The 19,878-nt window shown below is 47.6% G+C and overlaps 2 protein-coding genes and 1 long non-coding RNA gene across 9 annotated transcripts in view; 2 read left to right on the top strand and 1 right to left on the bottom strand.

Annotated features, from left to right (window-relative positions):
• ADCK2 (aarF domain containing kinase 2) overlaps positions 1–10,336 on the top strand; it is a 21,039-nt gene extending 10,703 nt beyond the window's left edge. Inside the window, exons 5-9 of one of the 6 annotated variants that reach the window (XR_010322587.1) lie at positions 371–622; positions 2,402–2,530; positions 3,074–3,127; positions 6,299–6,432; positions 10,226–10,336. Coding sequence is in view for 4 of the 6 variants with exons in the window: in XM_064289639.1 (XP_064145709.1) it covers positions 371–622; positions 2,402–2,530; positions 3,074–3,127; positions 5,874–6,014 (576 nt within the window). In the remaining 2 variants the exon portion in view is untranslated. The other 5 variants (XR_010322588.1, XM_064289640.1, XM_064289639.1 and 2 more) reach the window with 5 other exon arrangements.
• LOC111747727 (uncharacterized) lies at positions 7,950–16,680 on the bottom strand. Its single transcript, XR_010322590.1, has 2 exons — positions 16,478–16,680; positions 7,950–15,860 (listed from the first exon to the last, which is right to left on the bottom strand). It is a non-coding gene; the product is annotated as an uncharacterized LOC111747727 (long non-coding RNA).
• On the top strand, positions 16,670–19,878 carry NDUFB2 (NADH:ubiquinone oxidoreductase subunit B2). Of its 2 annotated transcripts, none has more exons than XR_010322589.1 (4): positions 16,670–16,823; positions 17,356–17,500; positions 18,603–18,735; positions 19,801–19,878. XR_010322589.1 is itself a non-coding variant. In XM_023539149.2 (4 exons), exons 1-3 carry the CDS (start codon positions 16,726–16,728, stop codon positions 18,675–18,677), a joined length of 318 nt encoding a protein of 105 aa, XP_023394917.2. In that variant the 5' UTR covers positions 16,670–16,725; the 3' UTR covers positions 18,678–18,704; positions 19,801–19,878. The 2 variants fall into 2 exon arrangements, 1 of the variants encoding a protein (XP_023394917.2); XM_023539149.2 differs by having other exon boundaries at positions 18,603–18,704.

Raw genomic sequence — 19,878 nt, 5'->3', positions numbered from 1 at the left:
GTATTTTTAAAGAAACGTAGTTCTGTAAGTTTTCAGAACCATAACTATCGTAAGTAGCATACCGATTGCTCAACTCATACAGTAGAAACAACAGCTGCCCTGTGTGCAGAGTATAACCGCGCTCCATAGGGTTTTTAAGGCTGGGATCTTTCGGAAGTCTTGGCCTGTTTTCCAAGACTCTTTTGGGTGGGTTCATACCACCAACTTTTTGGTTAGTTCGGATCCAGTTGCTTAACTGTTTGCATCACCCAGGGATCCAAGATAAAAATAAGTCGCTGGAATGCAGTTTGGACTTTGCTTTCTCTGCTTGTGGCTTGGCAGGGTGGGGTAGGAGGGTTGATGAGCCATAAGCCCTGCTGGTTTCTTCCAGATATTTGTGGACAACTTTGTCCACGGGGACCTCCATCCTGGGAACATCCTGGTGCAAGGCGCCGATGGTGTGGCCAGGGGCCAGGGGTCTTGGGCCCAGCAGGGGGACATCTGCACCACTCAGGTGGGGGCTGCAGCCCCTGCCCCCTGGCCCCTGCGGCTGGTACTGCTGGACGCAGGCATCGTGGCAGAGCTGCAGGCTGCCGACCTGAGCAACTTCCGGGCCGTCTTCCTGGCGGTACTGATGGGGCAGGTGAGACCAGGGGACTCCTAGGGTGCGCTGTTTTTGCTGCAGGTTCCTCGGCCTTGCTCTTGTAAACCCCTACATTTGTAAAGCTGCCTTGGGTGTGGAGCACAGCAGAGGGAGAGAGAGGAAGGAGAGGGAATGGGGTCGCCCTTCAGGTGCCTCTGGTCAGTGGGTGCCGGGGCAGGGCTGGGGGCCAGGTCTGAGCCACTTATGACTTGGGACAAGAAAGAATGCCTGTTTTTTCTGATGCTGGTGTGGGTTGGTGGTCTCTCTTCCTTCTTTAGCACACACCCCCAGGGGTACTGGGAAGGCTAGTTTCTTTTTTATTTATTTAATTTTTATCGTGCTTTAAGTGAAAGTTTACAAATCAGGTCAGTCTTTCATGTAAAAATTTACATACATCTTGCTACACTCCTAATTGCTCTCCCCCTAATGACATAGCACAGCTCTTCCCTCCACTCGCTCTCCTTGTGTCCATTTGGGCAGCTTCTGGCCCTCTCATCTCCCCTCCAGACAGGAGATGTCAACATAGTCTCCTGTGTCTGCTTTATCCAAGAAGCTTGTTCTTCACCAATATCATTTTCCATCCCATATTCCAGTCCAATCTCTGTCTGAAGAGTTGGTTTTGGGAATGGTTCCTGTCTTGGGCTAACAGAAGGTCTGAGGACCATGGCCTCCGGGGTCCCTCTAGTCCCAGTCTGACCATTAAGTCTGGTCTTTTTACGAGAATTTGGGGTCTGCATCCCACAGCTCTCCTGCTCCCTCGGCAGTAGGAAGGCCAGTTTCTTGACGGAACAATGGCTGCCCTCAGTCTGTGTCATTGGGTGCAAGATGGTGGGCTGGTGAGAGGAAGAATGGGAGGTGGGATTCCACAACTGGGGAGCATGTTGCTGTCTCTGGGGGTGGGGCTGAATATAGTGTTAAAGCTTCTGTGGCTTGGAGGGGCTCCAATGTTAAGAATCATCACTGAGAGAAAGGGCTTTAGAAAGCCCCTGTCGAGACTTGTCTGCAGCAGGGTGAGTGGGAAGCATCCCTTGGGCTGCGGGTAGAGATCTCTCCAGCAGAGGAAGGCCCTGGCAAAGAGAGCTGGCAAAAGGGGCAGAATTCAAGAGAGTCCTGCTTAGGTGGCTGCCGAGGGCAACCCAACAGGGGAACCCAAAGCCAGTCTGAACATGCCCCTGGGCTGAGAGGAAAGGGTGAGGTGTAAGGCCGGTGGGACTTGGGTCTCCTGTGCATGTTTGGGTGAAGGAGGGAGAGCTTGGCCCTGGGTGGTGCAATAGGAGCTGAGGGCACTAGATGTGACTCAGGGAGCACAGAGGTGGCTCAGCTGTGAGCAGGGCGTTCTGCTCGGCGTGGGGAGAGCCCCTGGAGAGCCTGGCCCAGGTGAGCCCAGCAGGCAGGTCCAGGGAGAGACTGGCCCAAGTGAGCCTGGTCCTGGAGAGCCTAGCCTGGCAGGTAGGTCTGGGGCTGGGCTCAGGGTAGGTAGTGCCACAGGGAGTGTGCAGGAGGTTGTGTGGCCTGGGTGAGAAGCACAGGTGAGCAGTCCTTGCACTGACTGTACACACAGGTACCTGCCCTGACGCAGGTAGGGCCCCACTAACAGAGACTTTGGTCAGTGTCCAGGTATTCTGGAGGGATACAGTTAAAAGGGGAAGGTGACTAAAGGCAGCATGGTAGAAAAACCAGGCTGGAAGCAACTAAGACATGAAATACCTGGGTAGAGCACCTAACTTTCTGCCCACTCCAGGTAGCTTTATGCCAGCTCCTTTCTTATGAATCTTCCAGGGCCAAAGAGTGGCCGAACTCATCCTGCATCATGCCCGGGCCAGTGAGTGCAGGGACGTGGAGGCCTTCAAGGCTGAGATGGCCACGCTGGTGAGCCAGGCCAGGAAGAACACCGTCACCCTGGAGAAGGTGGGCAGGCAAATGGAGAGCAGGGCCTTTGGGTGTTTACTGCCCGTGCCCTCAGATGTAGCAATCCCAGGGGTGTGTGGAGAATGGTAGGTGTGTATGGAGTGGCACGTGTGTGGTGTGTGATATGTGAGTGTGTGGTGTGTGTGTGTGGTATGGCACATGTATCTGGTGTGTCTGAGTGATATGTGGTATGAGAATGTGTAGTGTGTGTGTTAATGCGGTGTGAGTGTGGGGTGTGTGTGTGTGTGTGGTATGGCACATGTATCTGGTGTGTCTGAGTGATATGTGGTATGAGAATGTGTAGTGTGTGTGTTAATGTGGTGTGAGTGTGAGGGGTGTGTGTGTGTGGTATGGCACATGTATCTGGTGTGTCTGAATGATATGTGGTATGTGAATGTGTAGTGTGTGTGTGTTAATGTGGTGTGAGTGTGGGGTGTGTGTGTGTGTGGTGGGAAAGGGGGGCAGGGCAGGGGACTGGAAGAGAAAGAGGGTAGTTCACCAGACTCTCTAATCTCTGCAGTCTGGCTTTATTCTGTTTTCCAGCTTCAAGTTTCCAGCCTTCTCTCCAGTGTCTTCAAGTTATTGATGACGCACCAGGTGAGGCCCTGGTGCAGCTGAACCTCCCGTGCTGGTCAGGCTGAGGGGGTCTCCAGGAAGCCGGGGGTGGCCCCAAGGCCGGGAGAGAACCTTCTCTCACAGGAGAGATCACAGGCTTAAAGCCTTTCCGGTTACACTGCCATTTGCATAAAGTGCTGTTTTTGTTTCCACCGTGGAGCACGACTGAAAACGTGTGAGTTCCACCCACTGGGGCTCTAACGATTGTGAGGGTGATAAATGATTATCGACTGCAGACTGCAGAAGGGCAGCAGACTGCCCTTCCCTCCCATCTTTCTCATTTTCCACATTGTAGCTGGGGAGGGGGTGTGGAGCATCAGTGCGAAGGGGGACCGTGATTACACTGGGTTTCGATGGAAGAACGTGTGGTGAGCACCATCATCCGTACCAGTTCCGTCAGCCACTAACTTCTCCATAGTGACCAGAATGTCTGAGGAGCGGTCCACCTGGCTGCCTGAAGCCCATGACCTTATGCAGAGTTGTGGAGGATTAGGGAAAGAGGTTGAAGTGTGAACGTCTCAGCAGACCGGTTCTGTGGTTTTAGGAATAGTGGAAAAGAAAATAGCAACAAACACCCGTGAGACAGACTGGTCCATCAGGCAGGTGGTGCAGCTATAGTACTTGAATTTCAGCAAGGCATCTCAACGGTCTCGTGATGTTCTCGAGAGTCAGATGGGGAGATGTAACTGAATGACAGAATGGAACCAGGCTTCTAACTGGCTGCCTGATCACACCTGAAGCTACGGAGCCGCCCTCCTTCTGCTCTTGAGTATGAATGGCATACTTACAGATACCTTAGATGAGAACCTCACTGGCATGCTGATTTTTTAAAAGCTAATTTTTTTTTTTTTAATAAAACTTAAATTTTTATAAGCTAAAGTTATAGGCCATGTCTATAAAACTGAATTTAATAGGGAGAAATAAAAGTCCTATCCGTGTCCAAAAAAGATGTAAACGTGCTGCTGGCACCGAACTGTGGTGACTCCATGCCCAGCGAATGTCTGGTGGGGAGATGTTTAGCGGTAGCCACGCCGGAAGGTCAGCTCTCCAGGGCTGTAACTGGGTATCAGCAGGAGGCAGCGGGGCTGGTTTAATACAGTCCTTGCACCCACAAGGGAGATGAAGATGAGACTCACTCTAGTTTATGTTGTTCAGTCAAATTGAGAGCATTGTATGTACTTTTGTCATCATATTGATATTTTGGCATATCATATTGATGAGTGTTGGATAAAAGCTTGAAAAACATAGATTAGACTTTACTAGGTGATTTCCTGGCTTTAAATGATTCATCAGGGGGACTTTTTTTCCAGGAAGGAGACTCCTGAGAGAATCCTATTAAGACCATGTGATGTTGCTTTGCTTGATAGCATGTTTATTCTTGCCTAGTACTTTTGAGGAGCCATAGTGGCAAAGTGGTTAAGACTTCGCAGCTAACCAAAAGATCAGCAGTTCAAATCCACTAGCTACTCCTTAGAAACTCTGTAGGGAAGTTCTGTCTGGCCCTGTGGGGTCGCTATGAGTCAGAATAGACTCGATGGCAGCGGGCTTGGGTTTTTTTTTTTAGTACTTTTCTAAACTGGTAAAGCTCTTCTTTACATCTTAAAGAGGCAACGAGGTCCGCTCCAACTGGTCCAGAGTAGAGGACAGAGTTCTGTGTCATCTGTTGCAAATTGAAGCTGATTTATTCTTGTTCCCTTCCCTCCCCCAACCAGTTATTATGTCATTTTTGTCATCTTCCACTATAACTGGTTGTCGCTTAGGAAACTCTATCTTAGTGCCAGCCCACGTGGAATTGTATAGGGTAGTAATTTACTCTGAAACAGTTATGTAGGGATTGCGGTATGATACTCATCCCATTTTCCCAGCTAGGGGAATCGAGTCTCCCTTCCCTCCAACCTTGCATTATCCAGAGCTGGATTTCTACTCTTTTGATGCTTTTATTTCAGAAATGTTACAGAAAGACTATTAAACGAGATAAAAATTAGGAAAACAGTTTGTAAGCCATAACGTATCCACAGGTATAAGGGTTGTTATTATTTTGAGTTGCAGCAATTTGCAGCTTTGGGCTGTCACGGATTTATACGCTCCATCTTCCTCTGTAGTGATATCACTAGCTCAGTAATCATGTGTCTGTCCTGTTCATTATCTAGCGTGGTCCTGGTCACAATTCTCTCCTCAACTCTCCAGTTACATTTCTATCTATTCATACTTCATTTTTTTGCATCAAACTTGTTAAAAAGATCAACACTGTTAGTAGAATGTGGATATGAGTGTTGAGTAATCCATGTACACTGCCACTGTCAGAGGGGAAGCTCTGCCATGTTTGGGAAGCAAAGCCCACTGTGTGTGTCTCTTAGAAAGGCCACGGGATGGGTGGAGAATACCCTCAGATGAGTTAGTTTCTGGTGTATCTGGGAAGTATTCATTTTATTAAGTCATTCATGTGTATATATCATAACGCATATGGTATATACACACATAAGCACACCCACTCCTAGAAAAGTGGATGCCATATGTATTATGATTTTTCCTTAATGTTCCTAGCACATGTGTAGTGGGTGAGCAGACAAGTTGGTGGGGGAAGGATGGGCTGGGGAAAAAAGCATTAGGTAGATGGTAAAAACCACATGGGCAGGTGCAAGAGGTGAGTGTTGATGGTGACATGACTGTCCTGGATACTCCTCTCTGCACTGCCGGCCTTGGCAGGACCACTGCTCTTCTGTTCCAGGTGAAGCTTGAGAGTAACTTTGCCTCAATTGTGTTTGCGACCATGGTGCTGGAGGGGCTCGGCCGGTCCCTGGACCCCAAGCTGGATATACTGGAGGCAGCGAGGCCCTTTCTCCTCAGGGGACCAGCATCCTTCCCCTGACTGCAGTGGTGGTTTTGTGCTGTCACCTGGGAGCTGCCTCTGTGGCACATGGACACTGTGAAATTGGATGCTTGGAGGGGGCTGGCCATCGGTTTTAATAGCTTCAGGTTATTTGGAAATGGAGGGTGGGAAGGACGCTCTACACATCATGGGGCTGGGCTTGGTGTCCAGGGCATCTCCAGTTCTGGGGAAATGTCCTGTGGACTAGGAGGAATAAAAGTAGTTATTTAATTTCTTTGTTTTTTTTTCTCTTCTCTTCTTAACCTTATATACTCCCTGATCAGGTTGGTCCTCCTGGTGATTCCCAGACCTGGTATTTAGGTTGGAAAACGCTGCAGAATCCTCTAGCCCCATGATTTCCAATTCTTTTGATTATGTCTTAGAAGTACAGCCAGAAAGTTCCTTAGAAGCGAGGACGGTAAGACTTTGTCTCATGTACTTTGGACATGTTATCTGGAGGGACCAGTCCCTGGACAAGGGCATCATGCTTTGTAAAGTAGAGGGTCAGTGAAAAAGAAGAAGACCTTCAACAAGATGGATTTACACAATGGCTGCAACAATGGGCTCAAGCATAGCAACGATTGTGAGGATGGCACAGGACTGTGCAGTGTTTCATTCTGTTGTACACAGGGTCGCTATGAGCTGGAACCAGCTTGACGGTACCTAACAACAACATATGTTTCACTGGTTTTGCTTCTGTAGAAAACCCAGCCTAAGACAACGGTCCTTTCCAAGATCTGTGTTCTCTCCTCCAAGAGGCTCACAACAGGATCCTTAAATTCTTCCTTTTTTATTGTTTATAAAGTCTTTATGGCTTTGTTGTTCTGCAAACCTGGACAGCAGTAGTTCCCAAATGTTAATACATGGACTGGTGGTATCAGAATCACCTGATGAACCCAACCCCAGGCCAAGGAATCTGCGTTTTAGCACAGGCTCCAGGTTAGTGATCCTCTGAATTCCTTGGTCCCTAGCCAACCCTGGCTTCTTGGCTTTTGTCTCTCTTAACCTTGGGACCCTTAATAATGCCTTCCATTCAGTCCTGGATGGACAATAAGCTTCTCTAGACCCTACAAATTCTTGGGGCCTCCTTTTCTGGGTTATAGTTTCCCTAAGAATCTCTAGGCTTGAGCAATTACAAACTCAGTCTGCCAACCTCACACCTTAGAGATCTCCTTTTGAAATGAATCTACTTGTTAAGTTCCACGTGTTTCACACTGAAGATACCACATATGGGGAGACATATAGGGACATGTAGGGATTTGAACGTACGGAATGTGATCAATACCCTTCCTCCTATGCCAAGTTATGAGACTTCATGTGCCCTTTTGTCTGTAATGGGAAACCTCTCCCACGTGAACCTATGATTGCTGAGCTCCAGGCCTTTCTGAACAGCTTACTGGTTGACACTGTGACTCTGTAGGACTCTCTCCCCTTCTCCTGCCCTCCTGAGTTCTAAGTAGTATATCAGTTAGAAGACTCCACTATTTTCTGGATGAAAGTTGACTTTCCAGTTGATACGCAATACAGAGAGTGGCTTTCTCTGGGCTGCCAGTCAAGAGTGAACCCTTTCTGGAGGAATAAACAGGTGCACTAAGGTATAGCGTCGGTGAGTTGGGAGGACAGGGACTTTCTGTCCACTCTGGGGAGCACTCTGCCTGAGCTGCACAGCTGCCGTGCTCTCAGCAAAGAAAAGCTATGGTCCCAAGGCCACAGAAAGGCTCAGCTTAAAGAGAGCAGAGGACTTGAGAATCTGATGATCTGGGCTTCAGACTGCAGCTCTGCCAAGTGCTTGTTGTTAGTTGATGCCCAGTTGGCTCATGCGACCCCGTTACAACAGAACAAACTATTGCCCAGCTCTGCACCATCTTCATAAATTGGTAGGCTCAAGCCCTCTGTGGCAGCCACTATGTATTCTGAGTGCCATCCAACCTAGGGGGCTCATCTTCCAGCACTATTTGGACAATGTTTTGTGTGATCCATAGGTTTTTTTTTTTTTACAATATTTATTCTGTGCTAAGACATGCCAGTTAACTCTATATAAAAATAGAATATAAATATGTATATATATTGGGATACACTTTTTCCCCAACTGCTTTCTTCCCCTATTTGATGACAACTCTTAAAATTTTTTTTGTGTGGTTTGCCAATCCACAAGTAGTTTCTGCTTGTACAATCCAGTGATGTTAATTACTCTCATTATCTTTTTCTGAATTATCCCGCTATGTGTCCCCCAAGAAAAGGTTCCCCTTTTGCCCTCTCCCCACCCCCGGTAACCACTAATAAGCTGTGGTTTCTATATAGCCTATTTCATATAAGCAAGGCCACTGTCTTTTTGTAACTAACTTACTTTGCTCAGAATGATGTTTTCAAGGTTTACCCATGTTGTAGCACGTATCAGTACTTAATTTTTCTTTATGGCTGAGTAATACTCCGTTGGTAATACACCACATTTTGTTTATCCATTCATTCATCTGTTGATGAACACTTAGGTTGTCTCCACTTTTTGGCCATTGTGAAAAGTGCTGCAGTGAACACTGGTGTAGAGGTTTCTGTTTGTGCTCCTGCCTCACTTCTGAGTATATACCTAGGATTGGGATTGCTGGGTCATATGGTAGTTCCATATTCGACCTCTCAAGGAACCACCAAACTGTCTTCCATTTTGCATTCCCACGAGCAATGGATGGATGAGAGTTCCAGTTTCTCCACAACTTCTTCAACACCTCTTTTCTCTCTTTTTTTTTTATCATTGCCTTTCTACTGGGGGTGAGGTGGTATTTCACTGCAGCTAATAAGTCAGAATTGACTTGACAGCACACAACAATGGCTAATGATGTTGAGCATCTTGTCATGTGCTTTTTGACCATCTGAATATCCTCTTTAGAGAAAAATCTGTACAAGTCCTTTGCTCATTTTTTAATTCTTTTTTTCATCTCTTTGTTGTTGAGGTGTAGTAGTTGTTTTTATATATTTTGGATATTAGACTCTTATCAGGTGAGCATTCGCATGAAACACAAATACCTTCAATTCTTTGCCCATTTAAAGAACTCTATTCACATACCTCTTCCCCATATTTCCTTGTTACCAATTTTCCAATCATGTTCCTTCCAAGTCCCTGACCATCCAGCCAAACCACTGGCCACAGCCCATGAATCAGTATACAACCACACATCTAGCCATTTCTCCTTCCAAGCAAAGTGAACAACAGGTGCACTGCTCAAAGTTCTGCCCACTGGGAGGCTTCTCCTTCACTACTATCCTTCAGGGAGGTCCCAGAAAGGGGCTGCTGGGCTGCTGCTGTCCACCTTCCAGTGGTGCCTGCATATAGTGCAGAACCATCTGTAAGCCAGGCACGAGTTTTCTCCTCAGTCAGCTGATCATGAGGAATCCCTCATGAGGCCATAGGTGTACACCAGGAGAGGGCAGGTAATGTGACAGGAGTGGAGACCATGGCATTTGGGCCACTTTCTCATGCAGCTTACCTGTGCCTTCAGGCCCTGCTTAAGCCCAATCTCGTGTATACCACTTCCACTTAACGATGGAGTGCTGCTGTGCACATCCGACTTTATGGCTCTGTGGGTGAGACAACACCCAGTTCGTGATGGGCAGCACAGGCTGCATGGTGACTTGATGGTTCATGGTTAGGTGATCGGTCTCTCCTAAGGCCCAGTAACAAGCCAAAAGCTGTTTCTCTACAAGGATAGTAGCTATCTGCAGAGGACAGCAGGGCTTTGCTCTCACATCCTAAGGGTCTGTGCTTGATTGACCAAGAGGGGACTGCCACAGACTTGAAACAGCATCTCTCTCTGGCACTTCCACTTTAAGATCATATGGCCCAAGTAGCAAAGCAGCTTGTATGGCAGCCTGAACCTGTTGTAGAGCCTTCTCTTGTTCTGCGTCCCACTCAAACCTCGCAGCTTTTTGAGTCACTTGATAAATAGGCTGTAATACCACACCCAAACGAAGGATATGTTGTCTCCAAAATCCAAAGAGGCCCACCAGACATCATGCTTCCTTTTTTAGTTTTAGGAGGGGCCAGATGCAATAACTTACCCTTCACTTTAGAAGGAACACCTTGGCATGTCCCATACCACTGGACCCCTAGAAATTTCACTGTGGTGAAAGGCACCTGAGTTTTTGCTGGGTTTCCCATCTTCTAGCATGCAAATGTCTTACCAATAAATCTAGGGTTACTGATACTTCTTCCTTAATAGGTACAACCAGCATAATGTCATCAGTGTAATGGACCAGTGTGACATCTGGTGGAAAGGAAAGGTGATCAAGGTCCCTGCAGACTAAGTTTTGATATAGTGCTGGACAGCTGATAGACCCATCAGGTAGGACAGTGATGGTGTACTGCCGGCCTTTCCAGCTGAAGGCAAACTGCTTCTAGTGGTCCTTTGAAACTGGAACTGAGAAAGCGGCATTGGCCAGATCAGTAGCTGCATACCAGGTATGAGATGGATTCATTTGTTCAAGCAACGAAACCACCCCGGGAACAGCAGCTGCAATTGGAGTCACCACCTGGTTAAGTTATGCTAATCCACTGTCATTCTTCAAGATTCATCTGTTTTCTGCACAGGCCAAATAGGTGAGTTGAATGGGGATGTGGTGGGAATCACCATCCCTGCATCCTTCAAGTCCTTGGTGGTGGCAGTAATCTCTGCAATCCCTCCAGAATGTAGTATTGCTTTTGGTTTACTATTGCCAAAGGTAGGGGCAGTTTTAATGGCTTCCACTTGGCCTTTCCTACCATAATAGCCCTTACTCCACATGCCAGAAATCTAACGTGGGGATTCTGCTAGTTGCTGAATATGTCTATTTAAACTGTGCATTCTGCAACTGGGAAATCACTACAGGATGGGTTTAGGGACTCACTGGACCCACTGTGAGATGGACCTGAGCTAAGACTCCATTAATAACCTGACCTTGATATGCCCCCACTCTCACTAGTGAGCCACAGTGATGTTTTGGGTCTCCTGGAATTACTCTCAGTTCAGAGCCAGTGTCCACTAATCCCCGAAAAGTCTTATTATTTCCTTTTCCCCAGTGAAGAGTCACTCTTGTAAAAGGCTGTAGGTCTGTTTGGGGAAGGCTGGGAGAAAGATTAACAGCAAAAATTTCTAGCAGTGCAGTGGGGTCCTTCCTCAAGGGAGCCCAGCCTCCCTTTCATTCAAAGGGTTATGAGTCTGTAAACCGGCTCAAGTGTGAAAATTGAGGAGCCGTGGCTCTGTATTCTGACAATTCAAGTTAGACTGCCGTTCATCTGACCTAGAATTCTTCTTGTATAGATCAAGTAGAATATTTAGTAGATTTCCCATCTATTTCACTCCTAGGGACACCATTACTAAGTAGCCAATGCCATAAGTTCATATGAGTCAGACTATTCTGATTACTGATTTGACTCTGCTGTCCATTATGGTAACCATGCCCACCTGTCTTTGTTGACTGAGTGCCACCACTTGGCTCCTACTACCACGGGGTCCAATCAGCCCCAATGCAGTTAAAAAAACAAACCAAACCCAACCCGTTGCCCTCGTCGATTCTGACTCACAGCTATCCTATAGGACAGAGTAGAACTGCCCCATAGCGTTTCCAAGGAGTACCTGGTGGTTGCAATTGGCCGACCTTCTTGTTGGCAGCTATAGCTCTTAACCACTACACCATCAGGGTTTCCATTTTTTTGGGTGTCTTAATTCAGTTAGGGCAGTTTCCACTGTCAAATCTGACTTACATAAAATAGCAATCACAGCAGCCTTCGAGGACGCTGGCGCTCCCTTTACAAATTTGATCCTTACTGTTATGGTAAAAGGTGTGTCCTCTGGGCACTCCACGTGCGGGTTTGTGAGTCTAACCTGATAAATCCACTCTAACGTGCCTATTTCCCTAAGCCTTTGAATACCTTTTTCTGCAGTATACCAAGACAGGTCTGGTAGTTGAACTTGATTTAGTGTAGGCCACGCTGAAATACTGAATGGAGACTCTGTGCTTAGTGGGACCATATCAATAAAAGACTGGTCCATCTTTATGTTTCTTGCACCATTATCCCACACCCTTAATAGCCATTCCTACACATATTGCCCAGGTTTCTGTTTGTACATATTAGAAAAGTCAAGCAGTTATTCTGGAGTGTAGAGTACCTCCTCCTGGGTCAGACTTTGTACTTCACCTTTTGGGGCTTGCTGGGACTTAAGTCTAGTTACAGGTCTAGAAGCAAAAATAGACGGTGGGGGTAGGTCCTGGGAACATTCAGTGATGCATCTACCTCAGGTGCTGCTCCAGGTACCACCCCAAGCAATATCTCAGACAAAGACTCTTTAGGCACAGCTGGGTTAATCTCATTAGATTAAGGTGGAAGAGATGGTTTTACTGGGGAGCATGGCTTAGGAGACAAAGATGGAGTGATCTGTTCAGATGGGAATAAGAGGGCTGGTTCTGTTGGCAGGAGTGATTCAATGGAATTAGGGGCTCAGTGTCCCCAGCTTCCTCATTACCTGCCCATATGTACCCATCCCAATTTCCAGGATCCATTTCTTTCCAATCAATGCCCTCACTTTAACTTCAGACACTATTCGAGGTTGGGAATTCAACTGATGTTGTAATCTGTCGCTCTTACGATAAGACTCCAGGTTTGGTTTTCGGCAATATCAGCTCTGGTACTACAAGAAATATGGCGTTCTTTCATGGCACAAGTGTCAACTTTGAGGTCTTTTATGTGGTACTTGAGCTGTGACTCTGACGCACTGAAATAATCTCTTTCTTTCACTACTTTGTCTAGCAAAAGTAGGAACAACCAACCAGCTCCCTATACTTCTGATTCTGAGAAAACTGTAGAAAAGTATTAAACACGTGATCACCCAGAGCCTTGCTTCTCACCAATACTTGATCCATTCGTGGTGATATTTTGTGTATTAATATTGCCACATCATGCCATGGATTAGCAGTACCCTCTTTACTACTGCAGGCAGTGTCATCAGCACCTTTAAGACTAGTGGGTCTTGAAAACCAATTTAGAAAACTCATCTTTACAATTTTGTTTCCCTGGAACCACTCCAGGTACCAAATGTCTTAGGCTGGGTTCTCCAGAGAAGCAAAATCAGTAAAGTGTATATATACACCTATATCTATCTAGCTATATACATTAACACAGATGCTTATATACATACATATATACACTTACGTATGTATATACACATACATACACACACATACATAGAGAGAGATTGCAGTCTGAACTTGATCAAATATGCAAACAAGATGTATTAATAGTTACTGGTGATTGGAATGTGAAAGCTAGAAACAAAGAATAAGGACTGGTAATTGGAAAATATGGCTTTGGTGATAAAAATGAAGCTGGAGATTGCATGATAGAATTTTGCAAGACTAAGGACTTATTCATTGCAAATACCTGTTTGAACAACATAAGCAGTGAGTGAGTATACACATGGACCTCACTGGATGAAATACACAGGAGTCAAATTGACTACATCTGTGGAAAGAAATGAGGGAAGCTCAATATCATCAGTCAGAACAAGGCCAGGGCAGACAGTGGAACAGACCATCAATTGCTCATATGCAAGTTCAAGTTGAAGCTGAAGAAAATTAAAACAAGTCCACGAGAGCCAAAGTACAACCTTGAATATATCCCATCTGAATTTAGAGACCATCTCGAGAACAGATTTGATGTACTGAACACTAATGACTGAAGACCAGATGAGTTGTGGGAAGACACCAAGGACATCATACATGAAGTAGAAGCTCATTTAGAAGATAGGAAAGAAAGCAAAGATGAAAATGGATGTCAGAAGAGACTCTGAAACTTGCTCTTGAATGTAGAGTAGCTAAAGTGAAAGGAAGAAATGAAGTAAAACAGCTGAACAGAAGATTTCAAGTGTCAGCTCAAGAAGACGAAGTAAAATATTATAATGAAATGTACAAAGACCCTGAGTTAGAAAACCAAAAGGGAAGAACACATTTGGCATTTCTCAAGCTGAAAGAACTGAAGAAAAAATTCAAGTCTTGAGTTGCAACATTGAGGGACAAGATATTGAACGATGCAGGAAACATCAAGGAAGACGGAAGAATCACTGTACCAAAAAGAATTGTTCGATGTTCAATCATTTCAGGAGGTAGCATACGATTAAGAACTGATGGTACTGATGGAAAAAGTCCAAGCTGCGCTGAAGGCATTAGCATCAAACAAGGCTCCGGCAATTGGTGGAATACTATTTGAGATATTTCAACAAACAAATGCAATGCTGGAAGCACACACTAGTCAATGCCAAGAAATCTGGAAGACAGCTGCCTTCCAACAGACTGGAAGGGATCCATATCTGTGCCCATTCCAAAGAAAGTTAATCCAACAGAATGCAGAAATCATCAAACAATATCATTAATATTACATGCAAGTGAAGTTTTGCTGAAAATTGGTCAAAAATGGTTTCACCAGTACATTGACAGGGAACTGACAAATTCAGGCCGGATTCAGGAGAGGATGTGGCGTGAGGGATATCACTGCTGATGTCAGATGGCTCTTGGCTCAAAGCAGAGAATACCAGAAAGATGTTTTTCCATGTTTTATTGACTATGCAAAGGCATTCGACTGTGTGGATCATGACAAATTACAGGTAACATCGTAAAGAATGGGAACTCTGGAACACTTATTTGTGCTCATGAGAAACTGTACGTAGACCAAGAGGCAGTCGTTTGAACAGAACAAGGGGATACTACATAGTCTGAAATCAGGAAAGATATTTGTCACAGTTGTAGCCTTTCAACATACTTATTCAATCTGTATGCTGAATAAATAATTGAAGAAGCTGTATTATATGGAGAAGAACTCGGCATCAGATTTGGAGGAAGACTCATTAATAACCTGCAACATGCAGATGACACAACCTTGCTGAAAGTGAAGAAGACTTGAAGCAGTTACTGATGAAGATCAAAAACTATAGCCTTCAGTATGGATTACACCTCAAAATAAAGAAAACAAAAATCCTCATAACTGGACCAATAAGCACCATCATGATAAACAGAGAAAATATTGAAGTTGCCAAGAATTTCATTTTACTTGGATGTAGTATCAACACCCATGGAAATAGCAGTCAAGAAATCAAATGATATACTGTACTTCACTGTGCAAATCTGCAGCAAAACATCTCTTTAAAGAGTTGAAAAGCAAAGACATTGCTTTGAGGACTAAATTGCTCCTGGCTCAAGCCATATTTTTAGTCACCTCATATGCACGCAAAAGCTGCACAATGAATGAGGAAGATGGAAGAAGAATTGATGCCTTTGAATTACAGTGTTGACAAAGAATAATGAATACACCATGGACTGTCAGAAGAATGAACAAATTTATCTCATAAGAAAACAGCCAGAAAGCTCCTTAGAAGCGAGCATGAGACTTCATTGCACGCACTTTGGACATTTTATCAGGAGAAGGACATGATGCTTGGTCACTGAAAAAGAGGAAGACCCTCTATGAAATGAATCGACAGTGGCTGCAACGATGGGTTCAAACATAGCCAAGACTATCAGGATGATGCAGGACCGAGCAGTATTTCGTTCCATTGTACACAGGGTCGCTGTAAGTCAGAACTGGTTAGACGGCACCTAACAACAAGAGAGAGAGATTTATCTCAAGGAAATGGCTCACAAGGTTGTAGAGGCTGGCAAGTCCCATGTCTGTCAGTCAGGTGTCAGGCTGGAGGCTTCTCCTGACTCACATAGCTTCAGAGGCTGACGAATCCAATAGTGGCAGGCAATACAGCAGGCCTCTGGCTGAAGTCTCGAGAACCAGAAGTGAGATGATGATGAGCCCGATGCCAGATCCAGAGCAAACGAGGTCTGTCGGAACATCCATATATATATACACACACACACATACTGGATGCAGGCCAGACCCCAAGGAAACTCTTTTCAACTGATTGACTGCTTATATCATCACAAAATGGAGGATAACTACATCATTACATAACTGCCAAACTACAGCATAAGTGCCAAACCACTCAGAGTCATCGCCCAGCCAAACTGATGGAATGTTAACCCTCACAGGCACTGATTTAGGAAGGATCTGCTAGGTATATATAATGCCTGGAGGACAGTCAATGCTGGGGGAGCAGGTTGAGTTAGCAGGAGAGGGGGTGTGATCACAGTCTGTATCAGCAACGGCAGGGAGCAGCAAGTTTAGATTCGGCGTGTGTTTTTTTTTTTGTATGCAAAATGTAACAAAGAAGAGGGGCTCCCAAGGGGAAGCACTAAAGCCAACCCCGGTCCGGTCAAAAATAGCCTCTTGGACATCCTCAGCCTCCCCCACGCCAAAACACCAGCCCACAGTAGTGCAGAGAGCAGCCCCTGCCAGGCTACGCCCCGTCAGGCTCCCAGCCACCCCCTCGTCAGGCCGTCTCTTAGCAACGCCGGAGCCCGTCTTTACCATCCGCATTTTCATGGGGGAGCCTCCTCACCTCCAAGCCAGAAAACGCCGGCGAAGGAGAAGAGGCGCTGGAGTTCGTCCGCTGGAGCTCGTTCCCATGCTAAGAAAGGGATGGAATACTGAGGCCTTTTGAACTTTGAGACGCTCGCAGCAACTTGTCGCGCCCCCGTACCCCTCGGAAGATATGGGCGACGCCGGTAAATTGGCGGGGCGGGGCCCCCGGCGGAAGTGACGTCAGGCTCGCGGCGGCCTGGGAGCGGAGTGCGGCCGCGGGCTGTCATGTCGGCTCTGACGCGGGTGGCGCCTTTCGTTCGGGGCGGAGGCCGGCTCCTCAGAAGCTGCCGCAAGCAGGCGGCGGGAAGCGGGGGCGTCCGTCAGTGAGTGTTGGGGCGGGGACCTGGCCTGTTTCTGAGGAGCGCGGCTCCGGACGCCGGCACCTCACCTTGAGCCGGCGCGGGGAGGTCGGGGTCCCGGCGTGGCCCCGCCCCGGGGCATTCTGGGGGCTGTAGTCCCGCGTGGAGGCCGGGGCCGGGCTCGGGGAGCGGGCCGCGGGGCCGGGTGGTTCGGTGCCGCGCACGGCGGTGTCGGCCGCCGCAGCCCTTGTGCTGCAGGCTGGCACCCCGTACGCTGGCCGGTGTGTTTTTCCGGGTGAGCGGGTGCCCTCCCACCGGTACGGGTCACAGACCCCGACGGGGCCCCGCCGTCCGCACACGGTTCTGGTGCGGGGCGCGCGATGTCGCCACGCGGAACCGGCGCCGGCCTCTTGGCAGGTGCTGGCTGCTGCCCGAGTTCAGAGCGGGCGTAGGGGCGCCCCGCCGCAGGGCTGGCTTCCAGGGTGCCCCCGAGTCAGCAAGGCCCCGCCGGCAGCCCGGACGCGGGCCCGCGCTGAGCGCCGTCTCCGCCTCGCAGTGCGGGCGGCGGCGTGCACCTCCCGCCCAGCTACCGCCAGTTTCCCCAGCTGACCAGGTCCCAGGTGGTGCAGGCCGAGTTCTTCAGCGCGACCATGTGGTTCTGGATCCTCTGGCGGTTCTGGCATGACTCGGACGAGGTGCTGGTGAGTGCAGGAGGGGTGTTCTTGTCCCTTCAGTGGGTGGACGTGTTCACAGCTTGGCGAGCTGCCTTTCCTGTCTGTAGAACTTGCTTCTGTCCCGACAGACCCTTCTCCACCTGTCTCCACGCCACACAGGGACTTCTGCTCCCTGAGGAGACCTGTTATCTTCTCAACGCTCCACCCAAGGTCGCAGGTTTAGGTGTCGGTCTCACGGGATGTGTTTGGAAAGGAGACCAGAAAGGAATTCGCTTACCTTCCTCACCTAGGGGCTTATCCGTTGGTGAAGCTTACGTTTTGGCCGGTTTTCACTGTTTCACCTTTTGAAGCCCTTATATGGTGAATGGCGGCTCGTTTGTCAGGCGGTCCAGGACAGCCAGGTTGGGTGGGGTGCAGGTGAGCTAATTGTCTTGAGGAGGAAAGTTAGTGACTGGTGACTTTCTAACATGTCATGAGTCCCAGGGAGTTTTTATTTCATTTGCAGAGACCCAGTATTCCAGGAAACCACACCTTCAAGGCATTGAAATCTGTGCCTACCGGCCCAAGTTACTTTGAATTTTAGTAAATTTGATTTTGTTTCCAGGATAGGAACAAATCTTAAATGTAAGCAGTGTACAAGCTGTTGAACGGCCCATTTCTTTCCGAGCTTCTGCGTGAGCGGGCAGCATGCTGGCAGACAGCTGTCTGTGGTTGTGGGTCGGTTGTCAGAGGCTGTGGCCCTCCAGCATGCGGTGAGGAGGCAGCCAGGTGCGCCCTGAGGTCGGGCCCACACCTCACAGCGGGAACGAGCTGGGTGAAGCGTCCACATCGGCAGGGTTGTGGAGCAGTGCTGGAACGCGGGGCTGGTGTTGGAATCGGTTGCCTCTGTCACATGGGCACAGGAAGCAGGTCCCAAATGGGGTTAAAGCCCAGCCCCCCGCCTGTAGTGGACAGACTGAAGGACAGTGGGCTCTGTGTGGGGGAAGCAGCAGAGCTCATCCTGGTGGCACGCCGGGGGCTGTGTGTGGCAGTTAGCCTTGTCACCTTTTCCCTTCCACGATTTCTTTTCACATTTAATTGGTTGGGTGGATTTCAGGTCTTAAGTGTTTTTCACTTGATCGTCCCCCAGGGTCACTTTCCATATCCGGATCCTTCCCAGTGGACGGATGAGGAGCTGGGCATCCCTCCCGACGATGAAGACTGAGGACAGACCCACCGCTGCCTGACGGTGGTGGGTGTGCTCTGCCTTCCTGTTGTTGTCAGTGAGTGCTGATTTTGACTTGGGCCAGTGATGGTCCTGTGAGGCACAGTTAAGCAGATCGATGGCCTAATTTCTGCCTTTGTTATTTCCACACTTGTTGCTCCCTCCCTGCCCCATTTTGATCTCATCTTTCTCCTTTTCATGTTTTCTCCTAAGTTATGTTACAGTTTATTCACCCACTGATCAAATGCTTGTTATGTATTTACTACTCGGTGCCAGGCCCAGGGAACAGTGGTGAACCAGGCAGACATGGAGCTTAACAGCGAATGTTTGCCTTGTTCCACCTCACCTGTAGTGGCAAGAATGGGGAAATCTAGCATACGGGAATGTCACCCTGTGGAACTGTATGGACTCTTCAAACAGGAAAAGGTTATAGCCCTTTCAGTTTTGATCAGGAAGTCAGTTTTTCTTCTTTCAAAAGAGAGGAACTGGGAGGATTCCCTTTCCTTCCAAACCTTCAGGGATGAAAACAGTCCACTTAACATTTTTAAATTAATAATTGCATTTTAATAACTGCCAAGATTCAAAATGCCTTGGAAATTATTTTGAAGGACAGGAATCATTAAATGATAGTTAAGTGTTCCAGTTGACTCATACTAGTGTTGCCATTAAATTTTTAATTAGAAGTAGTTTATCGGCATTAGAGTCACCGCTGTTTTCAGGTGGGTAGGGAGGAGGGGGATAGGGGAACATGCCACCGAAAGGCAGGCGCGGGGCTGGTAGGGAAGTCCGGGCCTTCCTAGGCCTGTCTGCATGGGCTCACCGCTCTGGCCAGCATGACTCTGCTGTTCTGCCCTCCTACAGGCCTGCTCTGGGTCCCTCCCATTTTGAGGATGTAGCAATTGTTTAACAGGTTCCCAGTTTTCTCACACACAGTTGTTACCATTTTGTGTGAGAGACTAACGCTGTAAACCCTTGAGAGAGCAGGTGAATTTTTCTCTCCCCTGCCCGGCCTCCTGCCTAACTGGGGCTCCTTGAATGTGGGAATTACTGAATAAATGGGAACTATGGATTTGAATTATTCAAAATAAAAGACTGAAAGTTTTCCACTTTTGTTTTCCTGCAGGAGCTGGTGAGAACTTTAAGAAGTAACAGATTTCGTATTGTCAATTAAAGTGATAAATTAAAATGGTTTGACCGAGAA

This window comes from Loxodonta africana, chromosome 8 (assembly GCF_030014295.1).
Source record: "Loxodonta africana isolate mLoxAfr1 chromosome 8, mLoxAfr1.hap2, whole genome shotgun sequence".
In the NCBI taxonomy this organism is placed as follows: Eukaryota; Metazoa; Chordata; class Mammalia; order Proboscidea; family Elephantidae; genus Loxodonta; species Loxodonta africana.
This window is presented reverse-complemented; position numbering and strand designations above follow the sequence as displayed.

Excerpts from the sequence above, each read along its gene's own strand:
- NDUFB2 (XM_023539149.2), top strand. The coding sequence starts at position 16,726 with ATGTCGGCTCTGACGCGGGTGGCGCCTTTCGTTCGGGGCGGAGGCCGG. Across the intron at positions 16,824-17,355 it reads GGAAGCGGGGGCGTCCGTCA|TGCGGGCGGCGGCGTGCACC; the intron begins GTGAGTGTTGGG and ends TCCGCCTCGCAG. Across the intron at positions 17,501-18,602 it reads ATGACTCGGACGAGGTGCTG|GGTCACTTTCCATATCCGGA; the intron begins GTGAGTGCAGGA and ends ATCGTCCCCCAG.